This window comes from Vipera berus (assembly GCF_964194415.1).
Source record: "Vipera berus genome assembly, chromosome: 3".
Classification (NCBI taxonomy): domain Eukaryota; kingdom Metazoa; phylum Chordata; class Lepidosauria; order Squamata; family Viperidae; genus Vipera; species Vipera berus.
In genome coordinates, this window is record NC_138204.1 from 21,588,955 (window position 1) to 21,615,030 (window position 26,076).

Below are 26,076 nucleotides of genomic sequence, written 5' to 3' on the forward strand. Positions count from 1 at the left end.
AGAAGGGCGGTATAAAAATTTAATTAAATAAATAAATAAATAAATAAATAAATAAATAAATAAATAAATCCACTGAATTCTTAGGGTTTAGAATTGATGAAAAGGGGATACATCCTACAGCTGAAAAAATTAGAGCAATTAAATTAGCACCTGAACCTAAAAACAAGGCTGAGTTACAAGCCTTTTTAGGGCTAGTTAATTTCTATCACACATTCTTGCCTCATAAAGCTGCTATCGCAGAACCATTACATAGATTGCTAGACAGAAAAACCCCTTGGCAGTGGCAAGAAAAACATAGACTTAGCTTCCAAACCTTAAAAGATATTCTATCTAGCCAATCCACGGTTACATATTTTATAGAAAATAAACCAATCTATTTAGCGTGTGATGCTTCACCTTATGGTGTTGGGGCTGTCATCAGCCATATGGATAATCAGGGCCATCAAAAGCCAATTGCATACTATTCCAGGACGCTCACCAAAGCTGAACGGAATTATGCACAAATTGACAGAGAAGCATTAGCTATAGTGGCAGGAGTAAAAAAGTTCCATGATTATCTTTATGGTAGGAACTTTACCATATTCACTGACCACAAACCATTATTGGGACTGTTTACCACAGACAAACAGACACCCCAGATAATGTCTCCTAGGATGCTTAGGTGGTCAATTTTCCTGTCAGCTTACTCATTCTCTTTGAAACACAGACCTGGCAAGGAGATGGGTCATGCAGATGCCCTTAGCAGACTACCTTTATCTAACACAAAGGATGACCCCGCGCCGGTTGGTCAAATTCTGTCGTTACAAGAAATACCTGAATGCCCCTTGACAGCTACAGACATTGCTGATGCCACTAAAAAAGACCGAATCCTCAATAGAATTACAACCTGGGTACAAGGTGGATGGCCAAATAAGAATCCTGACCCTAACTTCACTCCATATTTTAGGAGAAAAGATGAATTATCATCTCATTTGGGTTGCATCTTGTGGGGTAACCGAGTTGTCATTCCTGAACATCACAGGAATACTGTAATAGCAGAATTACATGAGGGTCACCCTGGGATTGTCCGCATGAAGGCATTAGCTAGAAGTCATTTGTGGTGGCCTGGGTTAGACAAGGCAATTGAAGAGTGCGTATCAGGGTGTTATCAGTGTCAGCGCTCTAGGCCTGAACAGGCACACGCACATACACATAAGTGGGAGATGGCCAGGAACCCATGGTCTCGTATACACATTGATTTTGCGGGGCCATTTCAAGGCATAACATTCTTAGTTGTGGTGGACAGTTTCTCCCGGTGGTTGGAGGTTGTGCCTGTTACCACTATGTCATCTGCTAAAACAATTCAGGTTTTGAGGGGCCTCTTTGCCACCCATGGGTTACCTGATGTGATTGTATCTGATAATGGGCCCCAATTCACCTCTACTGAATTTCAGGATTTCCTCAAGGCCAATTGGATTAGGCACGCGACGTCGGCACCCTTTCACCCTTCTACCAATGGCTTGGCTGAACGCAACGTCAGAACCACAAAAGACGCTCTGAAGCGGATCATACGTGGCGATTGGCACCAGAGACTTGCAAAGTTCTTGCTGGCTCAGCACACGACCCCCTGCACGGCTACCGGTAAAAGCCCAGCTGAGATGAGGTGGGGCAGACGGCTAACCACTAAATTGGACAGGTTACACCCTGACAGAATGCCCACATCTGCTGAACCTGACATGCCAAACCGGTCTCTCAACATTGGAGACTTAGTTTGGGCCAGGAACTATGGACATGGGGACAAATGGGTTCCAGGGGTAGTCACTGACATAACGGGGCCGTTATCTTACACCATTGAGGGGGAAGGGAATAGAGTAATCAGAAGACATATTGACCAATTAAGGAAGAGGGTTCCCGAAAGTGTGTTAGACAATGCGGGTCAAAATGAACTCATGTGCGACACTACGTTTAGGCATAACCAGTCTGATACTACAGCTGTTGAGGGGGGAGTGGAAACTCAACCCAGGTTAGCAGAAACAATTCCACAGCACGGTCAAATCGATTGGGAGTTGTTTCCAATGGAAAGACCAGCAGTTCCTGTGCAGCAACAACAGCAACAACAACATCAGCAACAACAACAACAACAACAACAACAACAATTATCTGATAGAGCATTATCAGAGCCAGTGTCCCAAACATCTAGGCCCATAACAATCAGTCAGTCTGCAAACACAAATGTAAGTTGCAAGGCCAATAGATATCCTTCAAGGGTTCACAAGCCACCAAAATATTTGAAAGATTACGTTAACAAATAACATCATCTGGGGGGGAAGGGGTGTTGTGTCAGTAGTTAATTAATGAGAGGTTTCTGTGAAGCGGGAATCACGGTTGCAATTATTGGTTAATGTTTAAACGGCGGGAAATTCCGGGTTGGGGATTGGCTACAGTTCAAACGTTCCGGAGTATATAAGCCAAAGTTTAACCGACAGTTGACAGTTGACATATGTGCATTAATAAACGTTCTTACTGTGAAACCTCACTGTGTCATTCGTCTGTCCGAACTTAACACCTGCCATTCTAAATAATGCCATCATTAAGCTTGTCTGCATCCACCCTTTAACACCCCTGTACAGTCACTGCTGTGGAAGTTTAGAGTTCTTCTCAGTAGCGTGCTTGATGGACCCCACTGCAGGACAACCAGCAAATGAAATAAAGTAAATGAAATAATATGAACTGCCAGCTAAAGGTTAGGCCTCTTAAAATATCATTCAGTCCAGAATCTAAATTATTGTAGTTATTTTTACAAGCACAAGACCATTAAACATCTTAGGTGGCAGGAACTCCTCGCTTTCACCCTTTGTTGTTATGTAGTAATTGTCTAGTTATAGTTTATGTTTATGGACAGCATATTTCCCTAGGGACAATGTAAATGACTTTAAAAATATTTTTTTTAAAGAAATTGCCAGAGAATATACCTCTCTTATGCACTACACCAGTTATATCATCCAATTACTTTATTATATTTAATCTATCATTTCTACTTAGCAATAGAAAAAAAAAGAATTGAACAAGTCCAAATGTTTACATAGTAAGGCGTTTATCCTGTCCTGAGATTCACTTTTTATCAAGATTAGTTCTGCAATAACATTACATTCACCAGATGTTCCATTGCTTACCAACCTTCACTGTTTTTATAAGGTGGTGCTTGGTATGAAACTAATAGCAATAGCGCTTAGACTCATGCCATCCCATAGTGCTTTGCAGCATTCTCTGAACAGTTTACAAATGTCAGCATATTGCCCCTAACAAGGTTCTTATTCTGCCCTGTTTTTGTATCAAACTCAATGTAGTGAACATACCTAATGCTCCTTCTTCTTCCTATTTTCCCCACAACATCCCTGAGATGTGTTGGGCTGAGAGTAACTGGCTCAAAGTCACCTAGCTGATTTTCGTGCTTAAGGCAGGGCTAGAACTCACAGTCTCCTGGTTTCATGTTTTCTTCACTTTATCAGTCTTTATCACTTTATCACTTAAAAATAAAACAGTGGGAAATATTTGATAATCAACTGTGTCATTTCTCCCCTTTTGGGATAAGGAATTAAAAAAGAAAAAAAGGGGGAAATCTTTCTCAACATCTAAACTTTCTGACTTTTTTCTTTTTCTCTTGTGCCTTCTCATCTCTCCTGTTGTCGCTACATCCAAATATGGAGCACAAACCACTTAGCACAATTTTGGATCAGCTGAGCACACCCTAACTCTAGGGTATGTATTACTGCTAAGAGTTTTTCCAGAGTACGCCAAGCAAAATAACATCTGGATTTCTTTTTAAGAGAAAGAAGCAAAAGGTTTTCTCCTACAAACGAATGGGGGAGTGAGGGAAACAGATGTATTTACAGAAAAACAGGGTAAGCTCACGAAAAGCTGCCTAAATTGTACTCAGTAGAATTAGTCACACTAGCTGGAATAGGATGTGGTTATAGTTTAAAAGAATTTTGGAAGGGTGCAATCCTGCATAGAAATCAGGCAAAGCTTCAACCCCAGATGGTAGTTTAGGAAGAAGTGAGTGAGCATACCCACCCAATGCCTTTTTACATACACAATGGTGTGGAATGATGTGGAAGACATGGGGGAGGATGGATTTACTAAATGAGTGTTTCCTTATTCCTAAAGGTTCAGTTAATGAAACATGCAGACAAGAGGGAAAATCCCAAACTGCCAAGGAATACTTTGTGAGGCAAGATCTGAATATACTTTGCTAGCGAGACAAGGAAATTATGAGAAAATGAGCAGATTACTGGTGGGCGTTTTTAAAAAATAAACATTAAAGATAAATGCATGTGGTTGATAAAAGTTGGCAGTGACTTCATGGTATATATTTAATCAAAGGTAAATGATTCCAACCAGAAACACAATGTAGGGGTGCGAGGGTGTGTGGTCCAAATACACCATGTGACATAGTTTCAAACGGGAGGAGTTTTGATCCTAGCAGAAGAAGCAAAGTGGATGTAAAAGGAGAAAATTTGAATGGATGAATCCTGTTTGCATATAAACAGGGAACAGATATGGCAGAAAGACTAGTGCCCAGAGCCAGAGATATGGGAATATGCTATAAACAACAACCAGCTTCTTTCTGTAGGTTTAGAGAACAATGGCAAAAATGTTAGTGGGAAACAGCAAAAAGGTACAAGGCACAAATCCAGGTATATTTCGATTCCATCTGCTCCAGTAAGAAGGTATATGTTTGATGAACATGAAGAATAGGTTGACCAAGCGACTGTGTGGCATCTCTCTTCTATTCTCCATACATCTATGTAGCAAAAAGAGAGTTGTTAATTTATTATATTGATGCCCTAAATGTAGTTGGATTCTTTGGTTAAATTGGATCAAGAAAATTGTTTCCAGCCTTTGTTTCCCTCCTCCTCACCCCTAAACCTATTCTCCAACATTAGGAGTTTCCTGTTTGCATAGAAGAGAAACCGAGTTGAGCTATTTAAGCCATCTGTGTCATCTTCCCTAGGAAGCGTTCATCTGTTAAGTCATGCACCTTCTGTAGGTGCACCAGGGAGTGGCTGATGACGTTTGCCAGGTCAAAAAGTTAACAACACAGAAACTCCACCATTTGGATTTCTTTCCTCTTTTCTAAGCTCAGGCTTATGCATGCATGCACTTGTTTCTTGGCAAATGCAGTTTAGTGGTGAAAACTTTGGGAATATTTTGAATGAAAAAGTGGTCACATGTTTCTTCAGGAATCACTGTCCCAGTTAGTACTTTGGCTCCTGATCAAACTTTAATTCATTCCAGTTTAAAATATTTTTTCTAGTATTTTAAAATATTAAAAAGAAATTAAAAATAGAAATTCCAGTCTAGCTTATTTGGGAGTATACCTCATTCAGGTTAATAGAGTTTGAACCCAGGTAAGTGGATATATCCACTTACTTGGGAGTGAGCTCCAACTGAACACAGTAGTATTCACTTTGCATGGAAATAGGATTGAAATTTCAATAGCTAGGGGTGTTTTTTCAACAAAAATTCTAATGCCATATTCTTTTATTTTAGCATAGTTTCCTGAAAGTGTTTTAATAGTGGTAATGATAATAAAAGTCTCTTTAAAAATCTCAAGTACATTACAGTATAAAAAAACTGTATTATAAATTGGAAAAAACCGAAACGCATTAATTCTTTTGACATCAGTAGAACAAATTAGATTTCTGGATAATAGATATTACCTTATTGCCATTTTTTTCTACTTCTTAGTCTTTCAAAAGTGGCTTGAAATAAATGATAATGGCACTTCTGGCAACTTCTAAACCAGAGGAATTTGAAGGCGGGGGTGGGGTGGGGGGCAGGATATGAATTTGGATGCCAAATAATTACAACTTTGTTTTGACTAACCTATAATGGAAATTCAGCTTTTCAACAATGAATGTCAGCAATGAAGCTATTTATTGTCTCTCGATTCCAAAAATGTTAATTTTAATACATCTCACTATCAAAAACTATTATACACTAAAAGCCTTGTTGAATTACTTTTGATTTAATGCATTCATAAATATTCACATATATTTATATATATATTTAATACTTTGATAAGTGTACTGGTGCATAATTGGCATCCTTTGTAATACAGTCCATATCCTATGTATTTATACTTTTCTGGGAAGGAGTCTGAGGTTTCAGACCTTTAAGACTTTAGATTTTTAAAAGGCTTCTGCTCTAAATACTGAGGAGCTGAAGACACAACTGCCACTAGTCCTGCAGTTAAAAAAAAAGCTACTCACCTCGGCTCCCATACAAAAGTGAAATAAATCAATTTGTCCCACCTAAGTTCCTATTTCATGCTCTGTGTATTTTCCTAATTACATATCTGGAAATCTAAGCCGTTTCAGGATGGGGAACTGAAAAGCCATCAAATTACGTACTTTCCCCCTTAGAATAGCTAAGGGTGACTGAAGTCCCGAACCTGAGAGATAAAATGAATCAAGATGCTCCACTGAAATTGAATGCTCCCAAAATTCTACAACATTTCAAACAAAAGGTAAGTTTTACTGCTGTTTTGAATATGCTTCCATGAGACATAAATTAATTTGGCTCCACTGCCAAAACCAAATGAGAAGGTGGCATCACAGAAGCAAAGAATCAATTTGGAATCAGTGAAACATGCCCAGTAAAAGTTTAAATTCCATCAGTTACCAGTGGGAATAAAACAGGCTATCCTGACCTGCAATCCACAAACATTTTGGAATAATCCACATATCCCCTGATCAAGTAGCACCAGACTGAGGAAGATGTATGACTAACTTCTTCTAGTTCTGACTAATACAAGCCACGCTTTAAGAGAAAGAAATAATCTAAGCCACAATGTTTTTGTTTGCTTTCTGAAAACATCTTCAGATTATGTGAATGATTAAATATCTTAAATTAGCAAATTTGTTACAGATGCAGGAAAACCTAATTTCCCATTTAGCCCCTCCAATTTTCTTTCTTTTCTCTTTTTAGGCTCAGTTTTTTTATTATTATTATTATCTCTCAAAAGGATATGATTTAAAAAAGAGACTTAGGGAAAAGAAAGGTCCAAGAAAAAGAAAAAAACAAAGGTGCAAAAGGAAAGGAAAAGAAAAGAGAGAAAGGAAGAAAAAGAATAACTTTCAATTTTCTCCATTACACAGATATAAAATACATTAACCTCTTACTTGAAAAATAACAATAATACACAGTATTTCTAATATCATAAACAGTTTAAACTAAACGCCAAAATTACATTCGACTCTCCCTTATACATCTTTGACGTCTCTAATTTTGAATAAATTGGTGGAACAGTTGGTGGGGTTTAAGTGGGAAGAAAAGAAAATATTCTTTTTTATAGCAGATAATTGGTTGAGTTGTACAGTTGGGACTCCTTTGGTGTCTATAAAGAGAACTTTACTAGCTCCCTGTTATGCAGCAAAATCATCAGTGCTGGAACGGCTGTACAGTTTTGGGACCTTTGTACCTGTCCTCATGGATCCATAGAAGCAGAGATATAACTCATGTTTCACTCTTTTGTTAGTTCCCTACACCAGGGGTGTCAAACTCAATTTCATTGAGGGCCGCATCAGCATTGCGGTTGCCCTCAGGGGGCCGGGTGGGTATGGCCAGGGTGGGCGTGGCTTACTGGGTGGGCGTGGCTAGAGTGCATATGGCCTACTAGGTGGGCGTGGCCAGCTCTACATCGTTCACATCAAGGGTGCCTATGGGGGCCTGGGCAGGAGTGGGACAGATCTGAGGGTCTCTGGCAGAAGGAGGGTCTCTGGGCCAGGGCCAAGGCAGTGGGGGCCATTCCCTCACTGTTTCCAGGATGGATTCGCGGGCCGCATGAAACCACTTCATGGGCCGGATCCAGCCCCCGGGCCTTGTGTTTGACATGTCTGCCCTACACAGTTAAAGGAATAGTTTATATCACTTAATAAAGGATGACCTTAAGGATGAGTTTTGTTTTAATTCTTGCATGTTTTTTGGATTAATTGTTTTACTATTGTTTACTTACTATTTTGTCTAACAGTTTCATTGTTGTCTACTGCTCTGGATAGACTCTTTGAAGAGGAACAGTGCTAGAAACAATAACAACAATAATACCTAGATAGGAAGCGATCATAAAATTTTTATAATAAAGTTAATTAGGTTGCACAAAGTAAAATTTAATTCCATGGATGGATGCACACATCATGATTTACTTTCCATTCAGAAATTTTCCAAGCAGTTTCCAGTAATTTCTATGATATTATCAATCCACTGTACCTACTGCTTCCTATTTTATTTTCTTCAGTCTTTCCAAGCACAATTTTATTTTTTGGGTACATAGTGTGTTTAAAGTATGTGAGTTTCAGTTTGCTGGTCATCGGACTGCCTAATTTGTATAGGCAATTCAGCAGGTAAAGGAAAAGAAAGTTATGAGTCTTTTGAATATATTATTGATCTGTACATGTTATACATACAGTACTTCTGAGTATAGTTTCATTATCAGTATCATTTTTTTTCTCCTGCGATGGTGTATGACTAAACAAATAAAGTTATTTTCTATATGATTTTTGCTTTCTGTAAATCAAATCTCTCTCTTGATCATTTGTGAGATGGGAAGAACATTGCGTTCTAGATCAGTTCCTTAAATACAGTAACCTATATTTGTTCTTTGTCAAAGAATCTCCAAGTACTTATATGGTAGATTGCTGAGGTTTACATGGTGGAATGCTCAAATCTCCTCTCTCTGAAGGCTTCTGGGTTTTCATATCCTGACCCCGTCTCCTGCTTTGAGTAGTGGTCTGGCAGTTCCTGCTGCAACCAACTACCTTCCAGGTGACACCTTACCTGGTACCCAACCCACAAGCCCAAAGTATGAGAGAGAGGGTAGAAGATAGACATCTGCTATTTTCTTGGTGAATAAAAGGTCAAAATCTTTTGGCCATATAGTGAAGAGGTGCAGATCAATCCTACTTACCCCACTTTGGGAACCAGCTCAATCTCACAAGAAAGAAACAAATCTAATTTTATTTTTTTTAAAAAAAGAAATAAAAACTAGAAAGTATTATGATGCTTTTTTACTAGGTATAATTCCAAAATGTATGAATAAAAATACAGTTTACTAAAATATATATTAACAACTATTAGCACTATTAAACTTAGTGCAACATTGGAAAAGAAATACATTACCAACAATGTAAAACTGGGAACTTCAACTTGGAAAATATGAAGTAATGGCAATTCAACAGCACATACTTACAACCCAGGTTTACCAAATTTAAGCAAGAGTATATCCTATATTATGCAGCAAGGCAGATATAAATATTTAGAGTAGTTTTTAAGAGAAAAAAGAATTGACTAAAGGACTAAGAACAGAAATACAGGAACATTTTGAATGTTTATAAAATTGTATATTATAGGAGTATAACAAAGGGGAAGTTGGAAACTAAATATTTATTTATAATGTTTTAGAAGTCTTTCTTTTTTCTTTGTGTCTTTAAATAACAAAACAGTGGAGATTTGGGCACTCAGATATTTTCTTCTATTGTTAAATAATTCAACTTACTTTGTTTTTTATCATTAATTTCCTTAGCACTTGAGCACTTAGCACTGTATAACCTTGTTAATTCCTTTGTCCACTTACTGATATCGTATTATATTTCTGCATTAATTATTTTTATCACCTTTATTTTTTATTTTTATTTATTCATTCTCTATTCTTTTAAAAAATATTTTTATTTATTCATTCTCTATTCTTTTAAAAATGATTAATATGTTTTAAAAAGACAAAGGGCCTTTTTACTTTAAGCATAACAATGTAATATCAACATAAAATATAGAACTGGCCAGATCGTAGCATGCATCAGCTTACAAATTAATTTTGAAAGAAAAAATCCAAACAAAAACACCATATTCCAGACAGACCACAGGATGATGTGGGCCTATGACAATGGAAAACTGTCTGCCTTAATCTCTTAACCACAAGAGTGGTTTCAGATTATTATCAGATCACAAGAAAATTCTAAAAGAAAAAGATATATCATTCTGAACACAGCCTGAAGGATGATGAAAGGCTGAAATTATACCTAATTCTCCAAATGTTACAGAGTATAAAACATCTCACAGAAGAGAGAAAACCCTAAAGCAAATTCCTGACTATGCAGTTTATCATTTGTGTGTGACTTTCCAGTCAGTCCTGTCTTCTGGTGCCTGCCTTGATTAACCCCTGGAGGTTTTCTGAGCAAGATTTGTGAAGTAGTTTTTCCCTGCCACCTTCTTCCAATGTTTTCCCCCCAATGCATTGTAGCTTCAAATTGTCACTAAATGAGCTGTTCTAAGTCCAGGAGTACCTGTATAACAAACTGGCTCTTATCTCTGTACCTGTATAGAAATATGGAAGTTTCTTTGTTTACTTCCCTACATTTGTCCAGCTACATCTTTGTGAAGGATAAAATAGATTGGTCTGAAGAAAGCAATGCCACACTATTGTGAGGCAAGCCCTGTCACCTTTGTAGGTACATTATGATGTCACATGCACATCCCCAAAGGAAAGATCTTGCAACATAATGCATCCTGAAATGAGCCTGGAGATATCCATATTCAAATTTTAATTGGAGGCTGATGGGAACATGAAAATCTCCACTCTTTTCCAACCTTGGTTCATGAACAATTCTGGAGTTCTGTCCAAGGAGGTAAATCAAAGAGAGATTTTCTCTCTCTAGGAATGGCAGAGTCTGGAGAAACTCCATGCATCACAAAGCCATCTCTCATTAATAGAGGTACTGTTTATCTAAGTCTCCAGGCTGGCAATCAGTGTACATTCTCCCAGATGGCCTTCTGGTTCCCAAGTCTTGGCATAGGTTAGATGTCTTTGCCATCTATTGCATATATTTTGCTGTTGGTTTTCTGGATTTCTGTCTTATTTCTTTTACTGTCTTCTTTACCTTGTTGAGCTTTTTCTTGTTCTCTTTATATTGCAAGTCACCCGGAGTTGGTTTGGAGTGAGGCAACCCTGAACTGGAAGTCAATCAGTCAATAAATTCACAACAGCCTACAAAGAGAAAGGGATGCATCTCCCAGTTTAAAGGCAGAACCTACTGTCACCCATCCTTTCTTTAATTGGTTTGCCAAGAGAGGGAGGAGGATCGCAATGTCACTTTGCTGCATTCCCAGAATAGTAGCAACATTTGACCTTTGAGCACCAATTTCCTTAATGTAAAAATAAGGGATAATCCTTTGTTGACTTAAGTTTATGAACTAAAAGGATATGAGTTACTATACTGTACTGTTGGAAGGAAAAATTTTCATCGGACCAGTCCAAGCCGGGAATAAACAAAATGGAGACTGCTTTAGAAAGAAGGTTGAAGTTTATTGAAGAAGAGAGCCAGACAGAAAGATGGCTCTGGGAAAAACTGACCACATGTAGCTGGGAATGGTGGGTTTTTATACCTTCTTGAGCTTTTGTTTGGAGTTCTTCCCATTTGAGATTTTGTATTTCCTGTGTCATGTACTTTGACTTGAGTCTGAGTGTGCCCTTTTTGGAACTGGTGGGTTAATGCTATTATGTTTCCTGTCCTTAAAATTTGGGTGGGGGTACGTAGATTCTAAGGGTCTTTGTCTTCCTAATTTCTTCAGTTTCTAGCTGGAAGGCTCCAAGGTTTCTGAAAGGATTATTGAATTTGCATTTCTAAAAGCTGGCCTCTGCCTAGGGGCTGGGACTGATTTCTGGGGGCTAGTTTCTGTCTTTAAAAAAAACTCTTCTCCATTATTCCTTTGGGGAAATATATTCTGCCTTTTTAATATTTCCAAAAATATTTTTCTCTGGATTCTTCCCACAGTACTTTCAAGTGAGATTTGTTCCAAATACATTCTTCTAATATTTCCATTAGGAAATGTTACCTATAGACATAATAACTGGATTGTTCCTCTGGGACTTTTTTTTTAATGTCATCTGAACACCCCTGGGGTTGCCTCAATACCTTCTCAGATGTCCAGGAAATCAAAAATATTTGCCTGATATTAAAGGTATCTGCAAAAATAAAACAATCACTCTTCTCATGTTTTGTTAAAAATATATAGTTCTGTTCATGAAAATGTTTATGTTAATATCTAATGGGCTCCGCAATAGAAAATATAAATGTTGGATTTAAACATGATGTGACTACATATAAGGAAATTTTAGGTTTTGAGAGGAATGTATGGCAATTAAAGTCATATAACATTTTAAAAGAAGAGAAGATTGTACAAACCTGGTTTCAGTATGGGCAATTACAGGCTAGATGGAAAGAGGACCAGAAAACTGGTTTTTCAATGATTGATGAAAATTTGGTAAAGCAAATTAGAGATCAAGGTCAAGCACATATAAAAAGGATATATATTGCATTGATAGAAATTGATTCAGAGACGGAACTTGTTAAAGATTGTATGATAAAGTGGGCTCAGAATTTTCAAGAAGTTATTACAATGGATACTTGGGAAAAGATCTGTGTTAGAAATGTAAAATTTACACAGGCTCAAAATTTACGAGAGAATTTTTATAAAATGTTTTATAGGTGGCACTTATATCCTAAAAAATTAGCAAGTATGTATCCGAACTGCCAGCCCAAATGTTGGAGGTGTGGTTGTGAGGATGCAACGTATTTTCATATATGGTGGACTTGTAAAAAGGTTAAAGCTTTTTGGATTAAAATTTGGTGGAACATGCAAAAAATATTTAAGAAAAGGATAAAGTTTTCTTCGCAACTGTTTTTACTGGGTATTATCACAGATACCACCGTTGTGGACACTAAGTTGATGTTGAATTTAATTACGGCAGCGAGGCTTTTAGTAGAGCAATATTGGAAGAAGGAAGAACTGCCGACTATAGAAGAATGGACTTTAAAAGTTTCTAACTTGGTGGAGATGGCAAAGATCTCAGCGTATTTGAAAGACCAATCGCAACAGAGATACATTGTGGAGTGGAGAAGATGGATTGATTACATCCAGAATAAATATGGGACTAAAAAGTTTCACTTAGCATTCGAATAAGTAGCGGATATATATGATGTATAACTAGCTTGTAGTTATTTTACCAAGAGTTAAAGTGCGATAGAATTTAATATTTTATTGTTGTTTGCATATTTTAGATTATGTTTGTTTGTATTTTTATACCCTGTATTTTGCTCTGGGAAGTCGGGGAGGGGGGAGGGGAGGATTGGGGGGGTGGGGAGAGGGGAGGGGGAGGGGGGGTTGTATTCAAAAATGTATTGTAAAACTTTTCAATAAAAAAAAATATCTAATGGGCTTAATATTTATTTTTTCACATGATACAATAAATATTCCATGAATGTGTATTAACTTTTATTATGGTAAATATTGAGAAATATAACCCATACAAACAAAAGTTCTTTGGGGGGGTCCTCTACATCCCTGCCTCCCCCCCAGGTTAATTGACCCATCTCTCTTGACCTTTTGGAAGTCCCTTAAAATCTGGTTGAGCCAACAGGCTTGGGGATCTCAAGGGAACAATAATTTGAATAGGTGGCTCCATGGTTTGTAATATGATGCTGTCTCTTAGCCTCCTAAAATATTATATATATTTTTTGTATTTTTTGAATGTTTCTGAAATTGTTTTGTTGTTTTGTCATGCTATGTGCGATGTGTGGCCATATGAATAAGATCAATCCATCAATTTATGAGCTGCTTTTTCAGGTGAATTGTAATGCATTGAAGCAACCTGCTCCCATTTTGTCCCATCCCCACGCCCTATCCTAATTGTGCTATAACGTAAAGGGAGAGAGCCCGGTTGAGGAAATCTGGACTCCCTGGGATTAGCCCACATCTTCCTCTTTCCCGATAAATCTCTTCTCGAAGCACCGGGAATTAAAACGAGATTGAAATCTTTCAGCAACCCCTTCGGGCTGAGCTGAAGCCAGGTGAGGAAAGACAGGCGCGAGAGCCCGCTTTCCTCCCCTCCACAAAAGCGAGCTCTGCGGTCAGGCTGAGGTGAGGCCAAAACGCGGACCGGGAGCGGAGGCGGAGCGCTTCAAAAAGAGGCTGCGGGCGAGGAGAGCAAAGAAGGGGAGCGCCAGGGGCACGAGGAGACGGAAAGAAGGCGGAGGCGAGAAAAAGGCGAGAGCGGCACAGACGAGGCACAAAGTGCGCCAGGGAAAGGGCGAGAGCGTCTACTACCCGGACCATGGGCGCCTTCCTCCTCAGCGCAAGTTGGCTGGGCTTTCTCCTCCTGCTGCTGCTGCTCTTGCTGCTGGTGGCCTCGTTCAGCGGGAGGACCCGGTGAGTCTCTGGCGGGATCCATACCGCGGGCGTCCAGGGCAGGGTCGGGACGCGGGGAGTATCTTGGACCCGCTGCCGACGAGGAGGAGGAAGCGGCTACCCAAAGCCACCCCATAGGACAGAAATAAGTGTGGGATATCACCAGTGAATGGGGCTTCCATCCCTTACAGGTGAGGTTAGGTGCGATGGTTAGAGACCTACACTTCACGATGCTTGGGAAGTGTTAATGGAAGGCAAGAGCCTTGCGGGAAAGTATGATGAGTGAGTAATTTGAATTATGAGGTGGAGAAACAGGATCAGGTAAAGTATTTCTCCATCATCAGACTGGGAATCCCAGATCATCCAACCTTACTGATGGAAAAGGCAATGCTAGGAAAGAAAGTACAATAGCAGTACTTCTTCTGATGGCTACATGCATGATTAATCAGTGGAGTTCTCAGAACAGCATTGAGATGGCCTCAGTTGATCTCAAAATAGCTAAGCCTGAGTCTGGTTAGCAGTTGGATGGAAAAAATCACTTGGAAATACCAGGGCTTTTGGTCCAGGTAGGAAAGCTCAAAAACATCCTAGATGAAGCAATGGCAAAGTAGCCTTGAAGTAGCCATGCACTTTTTACACATACAATCATGTTTAACTGTAGTTTATAGAATAAATCACAATTGGATAAACACACAAAATGATAAAATTATTATGTCATGAGTTAAAAATGATGGCAACGGGGTTCCTGCAAAATGCTAAAATATAAAAAGGCAATAGCACTGTGGGTCAGCTGGGTTGTGTGAAACCAGCTAATAAATGAGAGGTCTTTTTAATAAGAATATTAGATGATTTTTAAAAAATAATACCAATTTTGATTGCAGTGTTTCCGGAAACAGAATCTAAGCCCATCTGCTTTAAATAGGAACTGAAGGGTGTGTCTGTAGGAGAGAGCTTATGTTTGACAGATTCCTGGGATTTCCCAGGATGTTGGATTTAGATAAGTCTTTGGAATAATCTGTTTATGCAACTTCTTTGTTCACATAGCACGTACCCGTTAGGTAGGTCTCAAATCTCACCTGGTATGTTTGGGTGTGTGTTGAGAAGAGAGTTAGATTATCTGACAACAAAATATTATATTTTACGTTGGAGTCCCCAAGTCTGCCCACAGTATTTTCCTTGGCACCCATCAGATTTTCTGCATTTCTTGACTGGTGGCAGTGGTATTACAGTACTGTTGTTCCAATAGCATAATTTTCCAGTTTGGAAAATCAAGTGCCAACTTGTGATTCTATTTTTATGTCTAAGAATGTCTGTGGTTCTTAAGTGAGCAATAGATTCACATTGTCATATGAAAATGCTGCTCACAACTTCTTTTGAAAAGCCTGGTTTGTACAACCTCAAAAGATTTAATTTAAGCCAGGTAAGCCATGGCTGCTATATTAGTATAGCATGTTAAGCTTGTTTGATATTAACCATGGGCAGGAATTTGTGCTTTAGCAGGTTATGCAAGCTGCATTTATTTGGTGAATTTGGAATACAGTATGTTGTATGGATCCAAAAATGGTTAATTCAAAAGCATCTACAGCTGGTATAGAACGCAGCTCCACTCTTCAATCAGTGCATGCTCTATGAGCTTCTGGTTTTAAACTGTGAAGCGCTTCATGGCATGGGGCGGGGGCGGGGGGTTTAGGGGCCACTCTTCCCCTTTATACTGCATCTACCTGTCCCATTAGGTCCAACAGAAGAGGCATATTCCAGACTCAGGAACTTGAGATGGGCAGCCATATAAATTGAGATGTTAACAATAAATAACATTAAGAAAGTTGTGCAAACATAGCCATTCTGCACAACACAAAGCAGACAAAAGTAGAGTATGTGAGGAGAGCAGCTAAAAAGGAGATGTGCTAGAAGGATGCTATGGAACAAAACTGTTGTGTTTCTACCTGATGTGGAGTGTTTTTGCCTTAGCTAATACACTATGTTTATTTCTGTATGGAATGCATTTTCCATAATAGTTCAAATGTAAATTCGTGTGAATATTGCAATGGTAAATATTTCATCTGTTTTTCTTTCTGAGCATCATCAGCTTGCTTTTGGTGAATGGAGTATTTTGTAATATTTAGCACTTGGGACTTATTGTTCTGTTTCTTGACCAAATAACATCTTTGAAGCCTTTACTAGTTTGCAACCTAGACATTGATTATTGGGGAAAAAATGATCAAACTACCTATCAAAAATGGTTGACATGACATTTGGCTTGTGGTTAGTTCATTGGCAAATTATTTTTCATTAAAACTAACTTGGCATCCCATCATTTGGAAGGCACCCTGTCCCCACATCCCCAACCCCACTCAATGCCATTTCATAAATATTTATTTATTTGTATTTTGCCTTTATTGTTTTTACAAACAATTTAAGTCAGTGAACATATCCAACACACATTTTCCTATTTTCCCCACAACAGCAATTCCGTGAGGCGGATTGGGGTGAGAGAGACTGACTGGCTCAAAGCTACCCAGCTGGCTAAGACAGGACTTGAACTCACAGTCTCCTACTTTTTAGCGTGGTGTCTTAACTACTAGTCCAAACTAGCTCTATTGTTATCGAACTCATCTTGTTGGCTTGTAGCTAGAATTTTTCTCCAATTTTGATCGATTTCACATTTACCCATTATCCAAATGTCACTTCTAGCCTGGGTAAAGTGTACTTCTGAACAATATTTTCTTCCATTTAATATACAGATATAGTTTTCATATGCACGTACTTAATGTATGTATGTATGAAAATGCCTAGTAGAACTGAAGAAATGAAAATTCCTTTCCTTCAACTTATTCCTTGAAAGCATGGATCTTGACCTGTTCAGACACATTTATTTTCTGCAATCTATTCAGAATATAAAATAGAAAAGCAATAAGATATCTATTTATGTTTTTTTAAAGCACATAATAATTTGATTTTATCATAGAACGTTTATACTATTCATATATAAAACTTAGGTTCTAAGAAATATATCTAAGGAATTAGGCAGTGTCCCTTCAGTGGTGAAGAGAGTGCTGATCTTTTCAAAACTAGGTGCATATGTTGTGTATACATATGTGCGTGTGTGCGCACAAAAAAATGAGCAAAATTTCTGGAAGCTGACAGCAACATCTGGAAGACCAGGTGGCATTCCCTATCATAAAAGGTTTATTTCTTAATATTATTAATTTTATTAATATTTTGAAACTATTCCCCTCTACTATATGAGTGGCTGTACACATCCTTTTTAAGCTCTGTTCTGGTTTCTTATGTTATAGGTTGCCATTTGTGAAACTCACCATACAAATTCTGAATTAAAATTAGTGCAGTGTGCAAATCATACCAATGTATATTAGAAGCTGTTTATAATTAAACCATAAAAACAAAATATAGCAAAAAAAATCAGCTTAAACAAAATTGGTAAGAAAGAAAGGTTAAAGTAAAAAAGGGGATTTCTAAAATAGTTAATGACTATAACCATAACAGAACAGTTTTAGCAGCTGCTTAAAAGACTTCTTAGGAAAATTAATTGTATATATAAAGTTAGTTTGTTAAAATAACAGAAAATCTTACATCTTCAAAACTCTCAGGTATTTTTTTTAAAACGGGATAATATGTTTATCCCTCTTGACAGCTATTTATTTTAATAGAAATGTATGCACTGATTCTTTCCAACCCAACAGAATGTTGGAAAGTAATTATGGTATGTTGGAAAGTAATTTTATATAGAGGCTCCAAGTTCTGTCAATCTGCTTGCCTGTATGATAAGTCTCTGGAACCTGAGAAGAATGGGACTTCATTCAACATGTATAAGAGCAGCTTTCAAAAGAAAAATCAAGATAAAAAACAGATGGACTCCTGCTAGGATCTGGTAAGGAAAAGAAATCCAGAAAAAGTCAGCCAATACACACAGAACAGTGCCAATTCCTCCATTCTAAACTGTCCTCCTTCCCAGTTGTTTGATCCAGAGCAAAGAATATTTATCTAGTAGACACCTACAGACAAACAGAAACAAAAGAGCAGAAACTTGCTCGTAACACAAGCACCCACAAAAATGTGACATATTATTTTATTAAAATGGAAAGTTCACACAGATGCTTCTTTATAGCCAAATCCAAAAGTCATGCTCTATATAAGACCTAAAATAAACTTAAAATATTTTGAAAAGCAAACTTTCCATACTTCACTCTAAAATTCTAGAGAACCACACTCTAATCATGATCTCCTGGGTATGTACAACAGAGTTTACAATTTGTACTCCATCGGACTGCAACCATCCCAAACTATAGCCTGGACTCACTATGTAAATACAAGAGGGCACCTCTCCCCCCCATGCATTTCAGCCTTATCTAGTCTTTCTGAGGCAAAAACTGCCAGTATGGGAATATTCTTGTATTAATGACAAAAACAATAAATTAACTAGTTTGAACTCTATACACACCCTGATCTTCAGTTTCATATCTCCGCCTCTGCAGTGGTAAATCATCTGACTACCAAAATGGTCTCCATCAAACTCTGAGTTTTGCACAATTTTGGTAAGCCTTTGTTAGATTAAGAATGGCTGGGTTCAACAAGAATTACTCATAGGTAAAAATGTATAACAGATGAGTTTTATAACTCTTAATCTCTGGTATTGTATTCTTTGGAAAATTTTCTCTTCTACCACTATGTCATTGTTTCAGTTTTCTATTGATTATTTTGACCTAACATATCTAAAATTACTTATTCCATACATGTTACTTTTTAAAAAGCCAACAATTGTATGTGCATATATGAATGGTTTAATGCCGTGATTATATTTTTTAAACTTACATTTTGTATGTTCCAATGTTAGAGCTATCATTTAGAAAGAGAAAACTGGGAAAATGTCCCTTTTAGTTTTTAAAAATTCTATCATATTTCAAATTAAAAGTAAGAAGCTATCTTTACATACTGAGTGACATTAAACACCATCAAAGTCTTTAGAAATGTGGGTGGATTTTATACTGAATAAATTTTCTATTAACTGGAGGGAAAGCTATGTGGTTTTCTATAATTGCATTGTAGTGCAATATTCTTGTTTATTCAAAGTAAGTTCTGTTGCTTAAAGGTTGACTTACTTCAATCTATAAGATTCAAGATTTATGTGCAAATTTTTCTAGGATTAATTAGTTGTAAATTACTTTGGCTACCTACCGGTATATACATTTTTAATTACATAAGAAAGAATGGGTAGGGAAAACATTTACAGAATTTTAGCCCATATTATTCCATGTCTGGAAGGAAGTAACTGTAAAGGAAAACCAAAAGGATACATTAATGCTCCCAATCTTTCTTGAATTGGATATATGCCTTCTTTTACAAATGCCAAGTATTTATTTGAAAAGCTGCCAGATGATACTGATATGCTTAGTGGTACTCTCTGTGCAGATAGAAAGTATATTTCAGTTGGAGTACCATATACATAAGGGACGCAGAGGCTCAGTGGGTTAGGACGCTGAGCTTGTCGATCAGAAGGTCGGCAGTTTGGCGGGTCGAATCCCGAGTACCGCGTAACAGAGTGAGCACCTGTTACTTATCCCAGCTTCTGCCAACCTAGCAGTTTGAAAGCACGTAAAAATGCAAATAGAAAAATGGACCAGAACGGTGGGAAGTTAATAGCATTCCGTGCGCCTTTGGCATTTAGTGCCGGCCACATGGCGGCAGAGACGTCCTCAGACAAACACTGGCTCTTCGGCTTTGAAACGGAGATGAGCACCGGCCCCTAGAATTGGAAATGACTAGCATGCATGTGTGGGGGAACTTTTACCTTTACCTTTTACCATATATATCCTGTAAAAAAATAAACAGAGATTAAGAATGAAGAAGAAACAGCAGCAGCAACCTTAAACTGTCTGCTGGCTCCTGAACAAGGTGACCACAGTCTACGCTGCAGTTGGATGTATTGCGTTTCCATCCTAATATTGGATGGTCCATGTCAGGGGTAGGCAACCTTGGCTCTTTTATGACTCGTGGACTTCAACTCCCAGAAGCTGGCTCAGGAATTCTGGGAGTTGAAGTCCACGAGTCAAAAAAGAGCCAAGGTTGCCTACCCCTGGTCTATGTCTTCCTCAATCTTGGGTCCTCTACAGAGGCCTGGGAGTTTGAAGGTTCTGCATAGGATGTTAGCAGTTCCTAGCAATGCAGTCTTCTGGATAGTTGTTGTTCTTGGGACCTGTTAGAGCGGAGGAGGAAGAGGAGGAGAACGAGGAGGAAAGAAATCTATATAAAATGCAGCATCATATCAGAATGTATGTCTTATATATAAAGTAAGAATGCTGCTTTGAAAGGGTCAGCTCAAGGGTATATGGCATCCCTAGATCACATTAACTATGCACCAACTGCCCGCTAATGTGAGAATTTGCATTTTTAGAACATTTTAATATTTTTATGTTCCTGCAATAAAGGCAGGGCTTTTTTTCTCATAGAACGCTCAGAAAGGAGTTCCGGCACCTTTTTTGGATGGAACCTTGTAGCGTAGGCAAGGCGCATTGTATGACGTGTGAGTTCCGGCACCTTTTTCTTTTACAAAAAAGCACTGAATAAAGGACATTAAATTTAACATTTAATCATTTTTCTTCTAGTCTATTTTTGATGCCCCCTAAGTGCTTTGGTGCCCTAAGCCAGCGTCTACTTAACCTTAACCAAAAGCTGGCCTTGGGGAAGATATACTATATTAATGTCCAGGATGCCATTTCACACATGCCTCTCTTGTCACTAACTGGCTCCCTTCTTTCCCTGACAATACATTTTAAAGTTTATTTTTTAATGAAGTGGGAATACTTGGAAAGAGGGTACGCTGCGGAGCAAAGTGCCAGCCTATAAACGTTACATTTATTTCCAACAATCCTATTAGGTCTACATAGGGTTTCCCAGAGCACAGTTAGGAAATGAAAGCGGTGGATTTCATAAATATATTAAATGAAGGGGATTAAATAGTATAATGGGCTGGCAAAGAACATCCTAATAGATTAAAGAAATTCACCAGTTGGCATGCTACTGAATAGAAGTTACACTGTACCTAGCACTTATTTCTGACTCACCCAGCCTCCCGCATTATGATCAGTTCCGGAGTCAGACGTTTTAACAAGCTGCCCCTTGTTAAAAAATTACAAGCCTCACTAAGGTGCGTACCTAAACAGGATATTGGATCACCACACTGTGTTTTTTAAAAGCAGAATACTGTGCCCCTTTATGGCTTTACAGGTGCCATACTAGTAAGCCAGACTCCGGATTCAACAACACCATGAGGATTATAAGCAGATGCATTAAAACCACTTGCTGATTCCTGTTCTGAGCCTTATAGCACCGCCAGCTTTATGAAGGCAAGATTCACTAGTGAGAGAATAGAAAAAAAATTATGAACAACTCACTCCTACCAGTGCATAATGACCTTCCTCATTTATCAGCCGGAAAGCTCAAATCCAGGAAGCCCCCACTGGCACTTGCACAAGATCTGCTCGATAAGTTTAACATTGATTCCCAATGGGAAGCCAAATGGTTCGCTGGGCATCCTGATATAGGAAGACATATAAATGACTCAGAGCCAGGCTTTGAACTACCATGCCAGCAATGGACAATCCTGAACCTCACAAGCGTCTGCTGGGATAAATGCATAAATGGGACATAGCATCCTCCCTTCAGTGTGACTGTGGGATCCCAGGTCAAAGTGTAGATTACATAGTGACCAGCTGTCGGCTGAGGGTATATACTAGTCCAGTATCTGATTTTTTTTTCATATAAACAATGCTGCACTTCAGTGGTTAGATGGCCTGCCCTAGACATTGGTATTTAAACATAGATCTTAACATTTATGTTTTATTAATTGAAATGAAATGTTCATATATTGTAAGTCCATCTGGGATATGCATACACTAAATAAATGGCAAGTTATTTTCAAGGAAAAATAAAAATTAATTATGTAATTTAGTGATTACATGTTTGTCATTTGGCTGCTTTCATCTTTCATAGATTGTTATAATATTGGAAACAATACCTAAATGTATTTTTAAAAATAATTTTAAAATTATACATCAGTGTATACACAAAATGTTGACAGTGAAATAAATAAATAAATAAAAGTGCTCTAAGCTTCTTTTTCTGAGGAAAGCTGTGTATTTGATGAAGGAAGGATAATTAATGCTCCGCTGAGAGCAAACTACAAAAGTTTAGTTTGTTGGTGTGTTTAGCAAACATTGTACTAGAGTTCTCTGTCTTATAAACTGGAAAGCCCTTCCTTATTTCCATCCTTGTGGAAATAGGAAACACCTTTTGTAATTTATTACCATCTGGGCTGAAATCTAGAGGAAGGCAGAATGGCAGCCCAGCCAAAATAACCTTCTCTATTTTTAGAATCAAACAGCCCATAGTTTATATTAGTTAAGCATCTGATAGCCCATAGTTTATATGAGTTAATTTGTTGATTAGCAACTAATCTCTATGTGACCTTTTGAGCTAAATAAAAACATGTTTCTATTAAGAAATACATTAAATTGAATTTATTCAGCAAATCTCTAGAAACTAAAACCTAGGAAAACATTGAATTGTGATTGCTTCATCCTTTTCATTCTTGGTCAGAAAAACAGCTTGGCAACTTTATAAAAACAGTGGTGCGGTTTCATCCATATCTGTAAATCTATTTTCTTTCTTCTCCATGGATTGTTCTATATTTCAAGGATGATAGTTGTATGTTAACAGATTGCTTGAAAAATACGAGATCTGTATCTGGGGCTGAACTTTTTCTCAGAGGAGGAGCCATGTTGTGTGTGGGTGGGTGTTTCACCATATACTGTAGGAGGAAGTTTCACCTAAAGTAAGGATTTGATGTAGAAAAAGAATAGATTAAAATGCTTTTCATTCAATGTATTAACTATATTTTATTTTAGCATTTTTACTGGATGAAAAGGGATGCGGTGGCTCAGTGGGTTAGGACACTGAGCTTGTTGATCAGATGGTCGGCAGTTTGGTGGGTCGAATCCTGAGTGCCGCGTAACAGAGTGAGCACCTGTTACTCGTCGCAGCTTCTGCCAACCTAGCAGTTCGAAAGCACGTAAAAATGCAAGTAGACAAATAGGGACCACTACGGTGGGAAGGTAACAGCGTTCTGTGCACCTTTGGCATCTAGTCATGCCGGCCACATGACCACAGAGACGTCCTCGGACAAGCGCTGGCTCTTCGGCTTTGAAACGGAGATGAGCACCGGCCCCTAGAGTTGGAAACTACTAGCACGCATGTGCGGGGGAACCTTTACCTTTACCTTTATTGGATGGAAGTGGCTCAGAACTCATGGAGGAAATAATAACATGAGCATAGATTCAGCATTGAGTTCGTTCTGAATTTGGTGGTATACAATATGGTGAAGGTAGGAAGTAGCATAAAATTGGCAAGGGAGGATTTTGTACAGCCTTGAAAATTCTGCTTTGGGATTAGGATATGCCTAGTGTTCCGTGCGCCTTTGGCGTCTAGTCATGCCGTCCTCGGACAAGCACTGGCTGTTCGGCTTTGAAATAGAGATGAGCACCGGCCCCTAGAGTTGGAAACGACTAGCACGCATGTGCGGGGGAACCTTTACCTTTACCTTTTTAGTGTTACAGAAGAATATGAGTAGATTAGTATAAATGAGAGAATCAAATTCGCAATTAAAGAATAGCCTACTGACTTATTCAATAGAAGCTGTTTGTCTTGAGCTTGAAAAGTGACTTCAGACCTGGTTAGTACATAGGTGGGAAACTGCTAGGAAATACATGGTTGTTGGCTATAATTGAAAAACATCGAAGAAGGCGGCACTGGCAAGTCACTTTTGTATTGCTATCAAGAAAACTACAGGCAGTTCTTGACTTACAGTTGTTCATTTAGCAACCATTCAAAGTTACAACAGCACTGAAAAAAATGATTTACAGCTGGTCCTTGCACTTACAGCATCTCCACGGTCATATGATCAAAATTTACAATGGTTACAACATTGTCTTGTCCCAGTCTACAAATGCACACTCAAGCGGGCTTCAACATTTTTATTTCACATCATTAAGCCCTTTTGTCATTCCCCAGGTTCCACTGCAAGTGCAGTCCTTCAGTGATCCATTTCCAGCCAGCCACAGTTCACTTACTTTTAAAACATGAACGAAGGAGCAGAACACGAGCAAGGTAACCCACCCTAACCCAAGTATGCATGGGTTATATGGGCAGAACCAAATTCCAGCAAAGGTGATGAAATCCAGGCACACCGAAGTCAATGGGAAATCCAGGAAGTCAAGGCATGGAAAAATCCCAACAAAGTAATGGAATCAAGGCAGGGAAAATCCAAACGAAGGCAATAAAGTCAAGAGCACACACAAGCAAAGTCCAAGCAAAGGCAATAGAGTCAAGGCATGGAAAATCCAAATGAAAACAATGAAGTCAAAGCACAGAAAATCCAAACACAGGCAATGTGGTCAAGACCACACACACACAAATGATGGAATACGAATGGTTTTCTCTGACAACCACCCAGTTCCATACCCTGAGATAAATAGGAGGGGCGAGGCTGCCTCCTTGCGAGTAGCCTTGCTGACCTCCATTGCACTTCCCTGCACTCAGCTCTGCACGCCCTGGACTCAGGTGAGCGTGGCAACTCCTCTTCTGTGCTGCCCTCTACTGCAGCTGTTCTTCCTCCCTGGTCTGTGCAAGTAGCTGATTGCCAGTTCTGACCATCTGCAGTTGTGCTCCCTCTCCAGATGGCCCAGCCAGCTGCTCCTTCTCAGATTCTCCCAGCGGTTCCTGCACCATTTCGCCTTGTCCCTCTGGTTCCCCCTGGTGCTCACCAGAACCAGTTCTTCCTCAGTGAACGTCCGAGGGAACCATTACAGCCATTTGTGACCTTCTCAGCTGGCTTCTGACAAGCAAAGCCAATTGGGGAAGCCAGATTCACTTAGTAACTGCAGTGATTCCCTTAACTACCACGGCAAAGCATGTTATAAAATCGGGCATGATTCACTTAACAACCACCTTGCTTAAAAAGGGAAATTCAGGTCCTAATTGTGATCCTAAATCGAGGACTTCATATCCGTGAAGTCAGTGTAAGCTGAATTCATCTCAAGGGAAACTCTACTTATCTCCCAGTAATAGGAATAGATTAGGAACAAATAGTTATATTTCATTCCAATAGCCAAACTATATAAAAAGACAGTATAAAGTGACTGTTGGTCCTTATGCTTAATAGCAGATACTCAAAGTGGAAGATGTCAAGTGCTTGCAGTTAAAGTTGCCATTAATTTTGGCCAAATGTCGTGTTGTGCTTTCAGTTCAATCAGTTGAAATATAATCCTCTCCCACACTTAATCTACAATTAAACAGGACCAATGCTATGACTTTATATGCCAATACATAGCTTTTATTTCTTTCATGTTAGACAAAAATGAAGCATCTCAAGTTGTTCTCCATATGTTTTTCCTTATACTAGGAAAAACTACATCTGTTTGACTTCTGCCTATAGTGAAATGTTCACCTGCCCCGTAAGCTAGAATTTCCACAAATCAAAACCTGTGCTAAACCAAATTAAGTCTGGAGAGATTTATTTAGGAAAGGTAATTCCTTCATTTTGATTCCTCAATTCAGGATTGCGGCATTTGTTTGGTACTGAGGACTATGTTAAATATATACAAACTTTTTCTGATTTATAATGTGCTTTCAATTAATTTCAGACATCTGCATCCGATTAAATTAGTGTTCATACTGGCAAGTTGCAACAGTTAAACATGGCACAATTACTCTGGGAAATCCATCTGCTAACCACAAACATGAAACATTTTGACAGGGGTTTTTAAATTGTGATACATTTATCTA

At 38.5% G+C, this 26,076-nt stretch overlaps 1 protein-coding gene across 1 annotated transcript in view; it reads left to right on the forward strand.

Moving 5' to 3' along the window:
- Nucleotides 1-14,078: 14,078 nt before the first annotated feature.
- PTGIS (prostaglandin I2 synthase) overlaps nucleotides 14,079-26,076 on the forward strand; it is a 48,809-nt gene continuing 36,811 nt past the window's right edge. Inside the window, exon 1 of the mRNA XM_081322858.1 lies at nucleotides 14,079-14,241. Within this exon, the coding sequence (XP_081178984.1) occupies nucleotides 14,147-14,241 (95 nt within the window). The 5' untranslated portion in view covers nucleotides 14,079-14,146. The remainder of the gene's footprint in view (nucleotides 14,242-26,076) is intronic.